The sequence below is a fragment of the Stegastes partitus genome, unplaced genomic scaffold, assembly GCF_000690725.1.
Source record: "Stegastes partitus isolate 25-593 unplaced genomic scaffold, Stegastes_partitus-1.0.2 Scaffold9, whole genome shotgun sequence".
Classification (NCBI taxonomy): domain Eukaryota; kingdom Metazoa; phylum Chordata; class Actinopteri; family Pomacentridae; genus Stegastes; species Stegastes partitus.
The window spans coordinates 843,758-855,638 of record NW_007577740.1 but is presented as its reverse complement, the minus strand read 5'-3'; the positions used below and the strand labels follow the sequence as shown (position 1 = coordinate 855,638).

The 11,881-nt window shown below is 38.6% G+C and overlaps 1 protein-coding gene across 10 annotated transcripts in view; it reads right to left on the bottom strand.

Moving 5' to 3' along the window:
- Positions 1–11,881, bottom strand: part of lama2 (laminin, alpha 2) — a 225,864-nt gene that overhangs the window by 121,855 nt on the left and 92,128 nt on the right. For all 10 annotated transcript variants that reach the window (XM_008284577.1, XM_008284594.1, XM_008284585.1 and 7 more), the window contains exon 15: positions 1,789–1,893. In XM_008284577.1, the coding sequence (XP_008282799.1) occupies positions 1,789–1,893 (105 nt within the window). The remainder of the gene's footprint in view (positions 1–1,788; positions 1,894–11,881) is intronic.

Sequence of the window (11,881 nt, the reverse complement as noted above, 5' to 3'; positions counted from 1 at the left end):
GGGACTATAATGGCACAGGAGGGTCTGACTGATCTTTTCTTTTAACAAAAGGAATCGATGGTTTGTTTCGGTCAACCAAGCAGAGAGCTTACTTACAGACTCGACACAGACAGGGGAAGTTCTGCACAAAAATGATAATGAAGTTTTATTCTCTAATCACTCTCTAGCTCACACACACACACAACCACACAATGTTGTTCAGTGATATGGGAGATATAAACAGTTAACTAATAGCGCTGCTGCTTTGCTTATTGCTGCTATACATCATATTGCAACCTGCTCATTATAAAGACATACAGAGAGAGAAGAGGGAGAGACTCTATCTGCATTTTTTATTGCTAAGTTCAGCAATTCTCTGCAAACCAGAGCTGCTTGTGTGTCTGTCTGCCTGCGTTTAACTGTTTTGTTGTTGTTGTGCTGCTTCATTTCGTGGTCTTCGCTGCTGCAAGAGTCAGTGGCTTGTGTGTAAAGAAATAATGGCGCAGACACAAATACATTAACACACACGTTCACACGCAAGTTTGTCTGGTTGTTAACATTTTCTCCCACGACAAAAACGATATATTTGTTAAGCGTTAGAGAAAGTCCTTGTCAGTGCTTTCCAGCAAAGTGCTGCCGGTGAACAGGAGCTCATATCTGGTATCTACTAAGGAATTTGTCAGATTTACCCACAAGGTTTAGTGTTGCAACCTAAAAACTAAAACTATTACACACACCATTGACAACAATACGCAGGGCTCCACTCCAGTGTTGTCACAATACTGGAATTATGACTTCCATATGACACCTGCCGAAATACATCAATACTGAGACAATACTACAGCAAAAACCTAAAGCATCAGGAGAAGTAGTGGACACACACACACACACACACACTGCTCTGCCACCACACATCGAAAAGGTTTAAGGAAATATGGCTTCTATTAATACACTGTCCTTCTCTAAGTACTGATAGTAATAAAAACGTAAGTGTATCATTTTTAACAGCAGGGTTTGGAGATATTTTAATCGTGCAGCACTCCTCCAGACTAGCAGTAACTGGCACTTAAATCAACATGCAACCCAACACAGTCACAGTTTTTCCATTTTAACTGTATTACTGATCAATTCTTTGGTAATAAACAGACAATTTCAATAACTGTGTAAAGTTTGCAGTTGTGTTGGAAAACTTCGCTCCCTCCAGAAGTGTTGGGCCACACCAAGGCAGTGCAAACAGGGCACTCTTTTCTTTGCTCTCTCTCGCTTTATCTTTAAATCGCATGAGTCATTCCTGTTAGAAAGAGTAGGTCTGCCTCTTTCAATTCAAGATCACCTACTTGATCCTCATCTAAATTATCCTCGACAGGAATTTGGGACTATAATGGCACAGGAGGGTCTGACTGATCTTTTCTTTTAACAAAAGGAATCGATGGTTTGTTTCGTTTTAACCAAACGGTCAACCAAGCAGAGAGCTTACTTATAGACTCGACACAGACAGGGGAAGTTCTGCACAAAAATGATAATGAAGTTTTATTCTCTAATCACTCTCTAGCTCACACACACACACACCAATTTTCATCCCCTCCTGGTGTTTAACATGATATGCAATCATGAAAAAAAGTGACTGAGGTGGTGTACTCATGCTAGTTGCAGTGTAATTTTAAAATATAGTACCACTGTCTCTAAAAATGATCCCTGTCTTGCCGGTCCGGAGTTCTGCCACTGCTCGAACAGATTCAGGTGGATTTGCTGTTATTTGGCTCGTCACTACAGTTTAGTATGTCAAAGCCAAAGCGTTTGAAAACTTACCTCTATTATAATGTCAGGTTCTGAGGTGACTCTTATGGCCATTTGCTCTTGTTGATCTGTAGAGTAAGACACAATGAAGACCACACTCCCTCCATAGGCTGCAAGCTGAGGACAGACACAGGCAGAGAAAACAAACAAAAAAAGATTAAAGCACTTTGTGACTTATAACTTAACACTGACTGTTTGACAATTCACACAACTGACACAATTTAATGTGGCTTCTGTCACTGCATGCAAGGCCAGTTAGAGTATTTTAACAGAAAAGGTCAGCTACAGTTTAGTCGCTGCCTCCTTTTTAGGATGCTGTCAGTCTTCCTCTGGTGCACAAACAGAGATGGCATTTATAATACTTTCCAGGAGCTCATCAGGCTTAGCTGATTGCTAGTTGATTTAAAGTCACGTCTGTACATTCTACACCGTCAGAGGGCACAGGAAGATTAAAAAGGCAAGAGTAACCAGAGTCAGTAGAAGAGCAGAAAAAAAGCAAAGATGGGCAGGAAAGATTATTTAGAGGCAGTTTTAGTGAAGAAATAAAATATGTTGACAAGCTAAGTGGACAGGATGAGGCAAGGGGAGGTCTGTTTGCAAGGCAACACATGCAATCATCGCACACAGTATAAATTTAAAACCGATCACAGCTGGACGCTCAGGCAAAACCTGGAAAATGTGATGTGTCACACAGATTTTGAAACAGTAAATATTTGTAAAGTCTTTGATAATTTCAACAGCAAAACCACTAAAGTGCATCCTTCCGCTTGACTGTGTTTCCTTTAAAAAAAAATAAAAATTTAAATGTTTAAAATGTGAGGAAAACAGGTTTAGACAACAATCACTGGGGTCTTGTAGTATTTCGCTGCAGTTATTTTTGCCGAGTCTACAGAATGAGCTTTAGCTGGAGAAACGCTGCATCTGCATGATCCTGAAATTTATTATTCCGCTCCAACCTGAACGGTAATGGGAGGGAGAGCGAGATAATAATGCCACCATAAAAACAGAGAGAGGGGGACATTGAGGAAGAGACGGAGAGAGACGAAGATATAGAGCCCGAGACAGAAAGATAGAGAGCGAGAGAGTTAGTGAGGGAGTAAGAGGTAGGCTTAATGCCTCTATAAACCTCTTCCATTCTACATCATTACTCTCAGTTTTTAAACCAGGAGGAGGAATCACCCATTTCGCAGCTGACTGAAAATACACACACACACACACACACATCAGCAGTGAGCCTGGAAGTGTACTTGGATGGATATTTTATTCTATAACACTTATTCTCCATCTAACTCCATTTGCTGATCAGGACTCCAGAGGACAGTAAAATCAGAGTTTAAACCCACACTACACAGCCTACACATTTCACACACTTGTGCTGCTTGACCTCCTCATCCTCCACTCCAAGTATGGACACTGAATTCTTTAGTTTCTTATGCAAAAAAACTCGACAGCAACAAAATAAGAGAATGCTATGTATCCACCTATAACTGCTTTTTAGGTGCAACTACTTTGATTGTTAATGTCACGATCAAAGACACAGACTACCATGCGCTTTCCCCAAGTCTTCATAAGCTTCAAACTAACAGATCAGATCTTTAATTGTCTATTTTAATATCAGATTTTCTTTCCCAAGGCCTGAAATGAAAACTTGCCTGAACCTGCTTTCACCCTCTGAACCCTAAAACCCACTGGTGGGTTATGAGGTCTTTTAAAAAACCTCCAAAATGAAAACATTTGTTCGAGTCAGAAACTGTAAAAACAAAAAGAATAGTCAGGAAGAAAGTTGGAAAACTTGACAAAACTTCAGCTCAAAACTTATTTTATCGTGCCCACTGTATTCTACTTGTCATGTGTTTAAAAAAAAAAAAAAAAAAACACCAAAAAATAAACTGTTAGCACTAAATATGTAAAAAGCAAAACATTCTGGTCTCCTCAGCACCACCAACAGGCCATGACATAGCCACATGAGGAAAATTCTGGGATTTTTCAGCCAAACTTGCCGAACGACAGGCTGTTTACAGAGCAGATGGAAAATAAGAATAAAGAACATGTAAGTAGTGAATAACGATGTGGGGTACAGTCACTGTTTTTCTAATGTTGGGAACAGACTTGACAAAAATATGGGACACGCTACTTTCAGGCTTTTTAAGTTTTGTGAAACAATCACAGTAATTTAACTTTCACTTTCTTATTTCATATAATTAATGGCATTAGAACTGTGTCACGCGGCATAAGACATTTCTGGAAGAGTGGTGTCTCTTGACTGGTGACCTGTCCAGGGTGTCCCCTGCCTTCGCCCTAAGTCGGCTGGGATAGGCTCCAGCCCCCCCGCGACCCTAATGAGGATTAAGCGGTGTATAGATAATGGATGGATGGATGGATGGTGTCTCTTGCTACCTGGTGGATAGAAGTCCAATATATTTCTGATCCCAACACCTGACAGAAGTTTGGTGCTGGTTAGCGGCTAAACACCCCTCTGTGTAGTCGCTAAGTTTGTCCGTGAATGTATTGATGTTAACCAAGGAAAGCCTGTCAGGGTTGTGGAGCTGTTTTTTTATTTTTCGGAAAACAGCTGAATGTTGTAGCTGGGAATAGATGGTGGGCCATCAGAAGACAAGCAGAGAGACTAAAACACTTCTTCACAGCTAGACGCACCAACAGCAAAGTGTAAATAATCCAAAAACTACAGAAAAACTATGAGCGATATGTTATTTTTAGGGTTGATATTACATATTATTAATCATTTGCAGTAACACTGAAAATTCTTGCATCAAAATTTAGAATTACACAAGCTCCAACACAAAACTTTTTTGAAATACTTTGATTTGTTTTATTTTTTTTTTTACATATCTTAAATGAAAGCGAACTTTTTAGCATTCATCCTTCAGCGTTTATAGCCTTTTACTTATGATGGGCTTTGACCAGTCCATGCTTTCTGCCCCTGTGTGTCCACAGGAGGCTCTAAGGCCGTGCATGATAGACATTTTTGTCATCACCCCTTTCGTGAGTGAAGGTCTGTGTCCAGGCCAACATGTGTGACCACATTGACTGACGGCAATGTAAAAGCACCAAGTGCACATTTGGCAGGAAACCAAATGATGCTCTAAACAAATGCATCTTCCGAGGAAACATCCACACCTTATCATTACTGTGTTATACCTGAAGTAGTCGTCTACTGTTCTTTGGAGCTCGTACTTCTAAAAAAAAAAAACCCACAGGTCACATAGTCCTTGTATGTTTTTTACACTGTCAGTATTGATTGGTAAAGCTGGTAAGTTTAAATCTGGACTAGACATGCATGAAGGTGGTACAGAGCAGCCATACCCAACAGTTTGGGCAATAAAATAAAGCAGTGACCAAACGAGTGGTTTCCTTTGCCAGTTTCTGTGTATGACTGATGAGGTACATCTGAAAAGGATTTTGGTAGAAGTAAGTAAAACTAAAACAAAAATAATTCCAAAGCAGAAGTATGGTGTGTGTGTGTGTGTGTGTGTGTTTTGTTTCCCGTCTGTTAAATGATCCTTCAGATTTGTCCTGCTCATACTTCAGGGCCCCCAGGCTGATAAGTGCCAGTTTAGAGCAAAATCTAGATGAAAACACAAAAAGCTGCATAGATGTGTAGGTACTTCAACTCATCCACTTGTGGGCTTTTGCATAAAACAATGATTGCCCTGTTTTGTCCTTCTCTCTCTTTTAGTATTTTACTGTTGTTGTGTTCATAAAGCATTCAGCGTAATAAGAGTTGAGAAGAAGCAGAATAAGCTTTTTTTTTCTTAACAATTCTCAATCCACTTTTTTTTGCAATTTGAATTTTGCAATTTACTTCCTTTGGAATTATTGACATTTCTCAAAAAAAAAACAAAAAAAAACACTTTTTTCCCCCCTGACGCCATCCACTCAACCTGGACAATAATCAAAGCTTTTGTCATGGCAACGTGATGAGCCATCTCTACCCTGGGGGAGAGGAAATAAAGACATAAAATACAGGAAAGAGAAAAGACCAATGGAATAGCACAGCAGGAGAAAGAGGCTACGGGGAGGGAGAACGGAATTATGGGTAGTGAAAATGAAGGAACAATAAACACTCAGACACACACACACACACACACAGCTGCAGCAGACATCAGCCGGATCCCCCTGTGAGCTCGATAAGCCTGTTATTAACTCTCTTAGTGGCCAGAATAAGAAGAACAAGACATAATCCGCACTGTTAAAACCCTAATCAAGAACCTGACACAATCTTCATTAGACTGGAACCTTTTGTCATAGCTATAAGTGTATATCAGTTTATATAAGTCATCCAGCTTACTCTAATACCGTATGTGGGAGGAGGGATGAAAGAAAGTAAGCTCATTTCACAACAGGAATGAAAAAAAAAGGAGAAAACACTCATCTAAATATGTTGCAATGGGAATTTTGTGCATTGCAGGTTCTGCAGCAGCTTTGCTCTTTTGGATGCTGGAATGAAAACGAACGACTTCAAAATCCTTTAACGCGAGAGAAATGCAGCGTGTGAAAGGTACAGTGTGAAATGTGCCTTCTCTTCTTCTTTACTCTCTCATCTTTGTAGGTGCTACGTTGGTTGATATGTGTGTGGATGTTTGTGGGTAATTTCTTTATACTTGTCCCTGTCATGCACAGCATGGACTATAATAATTCAGATTTTAATAAAACTATTTACAGTAATTACTTTCAACCAGCAGAGAAGAATCTCCCAGGCCTTCTCTGTATTTCTATATGATCATTGTCTATATTAACATATATTGCCCTGAGATATTGGATCATAATTATCAGACGGTGGTGGAAATGTGTGTGTCACCTGTGTGTGTGTGTCACCTGTGGAATATCTGGTACAATCTTTGATTCTACAAGCAACATACAGGTACAGTATTGTCTGTCTAACTGTGGTGTAGAGAACATTGTGATCAAAGTTTAATCCATTTGGCTTTTGTTATTCTCTCTCAGTGGAAATGTAGCTGCTGACTGTAGTAGATGTCATGTATCGGTGGTTATACAGTGCTTAAAATAAAACCATCAGGTAATGAATATTGTTACATCATTTTTATCTCGTAGCACATTTAAAAAAAAAAAAAGCAAATTATTGTACCCAAAATTGTGTGCAACAGGTAAATGTAATTAATAAACTTGGAATGTTTAATGGTGGTGTTTTAGTCGCTTCTAAAAATTCAATGGATTTTCAGAGAATGACTTTTTTTCTAACATTATGATCCAGAAATTTCCACTTATGCAGCACTTAGATGCACCAGACATCCCAGTTGTATCCCTGTCTGTGATCCGAAAAGTTTTTAGGGTTTGTTTATATATAATTCACGGCTTTAAAAAACATCGTATTCCTAAAAACATGACAAACAAAAAAAAAATTTTTTTTTTCTTTTTTGGATTAATGGAGTTATAAACAGATACCTAAAATCCCACTGTAAAAATATTCTAATATATGAACAATATAAAATTAGAATTGTGAGTCTAACTTCATCCAATGATATTTATTCATCCAATTTTCTGAAAATTGATGCATAGTTGCACAGTGTAAAAGACTGGACCCCTCATTTGCATAACTAAATCCAAAAAAACAATTGTCTTATTGTAAGTAATCAACTGGGGAAATCTGTTAGTTCAAATCTTTTTACCATATTCACTCACAGTATTTGACCCTAAAGTACATTTTAAACTGTAGATGCGTTCACTACAGTGGACTGCTGTGTGTCCTGCTCAACACATAGAGGAAAAATCCAACTGAACATATTTATCTTCATACATAAATATACATATGCATCTATAAAAAAGAAAGTTTGGCCAAAAAAATCAAATTTTGGGGGAATAGTTAATAGAAAATGTTATAAAATGTTTTATATTGTATGTTTTATGATGAGCCTCACAAAGGCTACAAGCCACACATGTTGTTCTATAGACGACTGGTGTTGCTGGAGGTTTGACTGGAGCGGGCTAGAATCCCATTCTGTTTTCCAGCAGATTTTTTCATAACTTTAAAAACTAAGTCGAGGCATTGTAATAACCCACATGTTTTAAGCCATCACAGTTTCAGTGCTGCTGTTTTTTTTTTTTTACAGAAAGGTCACATTTGTGCTACAGTTTGGCTTTCTGGGGAGAACAAACAGTCTTTCGCAGAAACTTTTAAAATAACTAGAAACATATATTCTGGCTTGTAAACTGACATGTTTAGTGATCCACTGTTTTCTCACACACAAGGAATTGATGGAAAGCATTTAGTTTTGATGGGTAAACACATTTTTATATAACACAGTATGCTCAACCATTAGGTCGTTGGTGAAGATATACACAGTAAGAGAAGCATTAAAATACAGATAAACAATACAAGAAAGAGCAAACCTGAGTTCTGTTACATTGTTGGTGTACTGTACTATTGAATGAATGTACTATGACTGCACCATTTCACATGCAACGAAATAAAGTTTAAAATACTTTCATACTAACACTTCTTGTTCTTCTGTTACATTGTATTGAGAAGAAGAGAAGATAAGGCCCGTGTCCACAATCACTCCCAAATCATTACGTAGTGCACTACATTTACTGAGCATCTGCACTCAGTATGTAAATTTGACCACCGAGCATTTAGTGCCCTTAAAAATTCTACAATGGAACTAAGAACATGGTCTCTTTCACATCTCTTTGGAGTGTCTACTATATTGGCAGTAGTGAAGATGCTACCAGGCCTGCTGTGTCCTTAGTGCCACAACAACTAACCGTTAACTGTGCTCTTAGCTATGAATTAGCCACTTTTGTAAACTTCCACTTATAAACTTACTCCAACTCCCTGAACAAGTAGATAAACTAAAAAAAGCTAAAGTTACTGACAGTCTCCACAGGCTCTAATTAGACATGTTTATCATCGCCCTGAAAATCACAGAAGCTCCAGCTTAACTGGTCCTTCTAATTATTTATACCTATCTCTGACACAACTTCTACTACAAACATGTGAGGAAGTCTGATGCAGTAATAACTCTAATTTAACACATTCAGTGACAGCCCTGTTGATGTCCAATGAGGCTGTTCAGAGCTTTAGATTCACATGTTTACACATGATCTCCAAAAGTTTGCTTCACTGTGAGGGAATTATAGAAGATTACATTTTCTTTTTTTTTTTCCCCCCTTAACATTATACTTCTTGCCCATGGTAGCTAAAGTTGAGTATGTAAGATGTATGGTGAAGAATTAGCAAACTATGAATATTCCATGACAACTGCCATCTCCTGATGAAGATCATGTGAGACGGCTAACAACAAGAAGCGTTATTAAATGGACCTTAAAGTGATACTGCTACTGTTTCTGAAACACAGTCTCTGCAGAAAGTATTCAGACCCCTTACTTGCATTTTTTTTTCATCAATTAGCTCTCAGTCAACTACAATGACAAAGTGAAAAGACGTTTTTAGAATTTTGTGCAAAGTCTTGAAAGCAAAAACTGAAATCTGTCAAGACCCTTTGCTGAGGCGCTCCAAACTGTGATCAGTTGTGGTAAACTCAACTGATTAGACATCGTTTTAAGAACAACACAGCTATATACAGGGGGCCAAAGTTCACATTGACTGCAAGGACTAAAACTGAGCCAGTCCAAAGAACTTTCTGTTTACTTCCAGGATAAATTATGGCGAGGACTGTTCCAAATCCAGATGTACAAGCCTTTAGAGACTTAACCAAAACAACTCAAAGCTGCAAAGGCTGCCAAAGAGGCTTTTACAAACAATTAAATTAAGGGTAAAAAAAAAAAAAAAAAAAGCTTTAGTAAATGAGCGATTTAAATGTTTAACTTTTAGAACATTTCTAAAAACATGCTTTATTTTGTCATTATTTGTTATTGAGTCTAGATCGAGGCAGAACTGCACCTTTGTTTATTTAAAATTAAATTTACAATACAATTAAGCGTGCAGTAACCAATTGTTAAGTACTTTCTGAAGCAACATGTGTTTGTTTCTCTCAACATCCAAAGTAAAGTGCATTATTGAAATACTGAAGCACACAGTCAAGGACAAAGAAAGTGAGTTTGCAAGTGATGTGTGTTCTTTTTCTTGAGAACGTCATTGTAAATGAACAGCTTCTCATCACTTTGACGCTTTGAATGTGGATTCTTGGATTCCCTGATCCTAAACACTTAGTAGAAGCAAACTGTGGTGATTTCAGAGGTAAGAAACAGCACCATCAGCACTTTGTCAAAGAAAAGTACAGCAACTACAATTAAACAAATTACTGTGTGGAGGGAGTAATGACATGTAATTAGCATGTTGTTTGCTTTTGTGCGTACCACATGCTAGCTTCTTCACAGAAATATTTCGAACATCTTTTGCCTGTCAATTTTCAGGGTATAAAAGCACACAGTGGCAACTGATGCTCTCTTCAGGGAATTGGGTAGCGAGGGTGGGGCAAAGGAAATCATCCTTCAGGAAATGAAAACCAGATTGTCACAAAAGCTTCAGAAAACAAACTCGCCTAAAATGACACACACATGATGACACACACATTCAAGCAGACACAACACACAGAAGAAACTACAGAGAAAAATCAACACACACACACCCACAGAAACACACACACACACACACACACACACACACACACAGAAACACACCTGGGTTGCCTTTCTGATGCCTGTGGTTGTTTGGAATTGGTATCACAAATTTGCAGTTTCACACGCACACACACACCTACACACACACACACACACACACACACACACACACACTATTGTTGTTCTGAGCAGTGGGGTTAGATTGGTCCCAGATGGACCAGTAGACAGTGGAATATTGAACATCCGACCAAAGTGATCTTTTGTATGTATATGTGTGTGTGTGTGTGTGTGTGTGTCTGTGACATACATATGTTGTGTACTTGAGAAAAATAAATAAATTAAAAACTGCACTGCTAGCTCTCTTTAATTGCGCCTCTTAGTTGCAAGATCTCACAGTTATAGTCTTAGGTCTTGAATTCCCGATAACAATCAATTTTTAGAAGGTAAAGAATAGCAACGGTGCATCTGTGCTCTGGAGTGCTCCAGCATGCTTGTTTCAGGTGTTGTGAATCCTGAAACTTCTCTCTTTGTTGTAGCCGTCTTTGAGGGCTTGGTTAGACGTTGACCTGCAGTTTCCCGGGACTCTGAGAATGTTTTGGCAGCTGTGTGTGGGCATGTTGTAGAGGTAGAGGTGCTTGCTTTAGACTACATGCTGCCCGAGCAATGCATGGGCTACAGGTCCTCCTTTGTTGTTTGCACTTTGGTTAGGGGTCAGTCTGGTGTGAACTCTGACACAATAACAGCAGATAGGAATGAGGTGGATTGGTTATCAGCTGGTTATTTGAAGTTCTCTGCATGGGGTATGGCCTCAAATGAAGTTTGCGGTTTTAGCAGGTCACTTACGATGGTCTTTTCACTTTTCTGCTTTAAGGAGATGGGGGTGGTGATAACATCCTTGATTCGAACCACTGTCACTTGTGCATGGGCATAGACATACAGGTCACAACACAAGTGTGTACACCCCTGTGTAATAGCTATTAAAAGTCAAATTATACAAAATTGTTTCACCTTACAGAAATTGAATTACTTCTAAGTGGAGCAGTTAAGTGTTTGCTCCTCTGTAAAACTGAAAGTAAACTGATTTGATTTTCTATATCACAACACAGGTCCCACAATAAGAACTTAATGGAACAGAATTCAGTCCATCTCTACTGATATTCAAATCTGTAATACTGTCAATACTTTGTATTGTGTGATTTCAGCAGTGTGCTTCAGATGGTTATCGTGCTGACATATTCCTGTTCATTTAAGCTGCTTTAGACTGGGAGTCATCTTGTCAATTAGTAGTTCAGTATATTCACTGGCATACATGCTGTTGTCTATAAATGTTATCTCCACGACACCTATTACTCTCATGCAGCCCCATATTATCACACTTTTGCATCTGTGCTTCACTGTCAGGACTATGCATTCACTGTGGTAGTCCTGGCCAGGTTTACACCAAACATGCTGGTCCTCATCTGAGCCAAACAAATGCATTTTGGTCTTATCTGACCAAAGATCATGCTCTTAAAAATCATCTGGCTTAATTCCAGGTTATTTA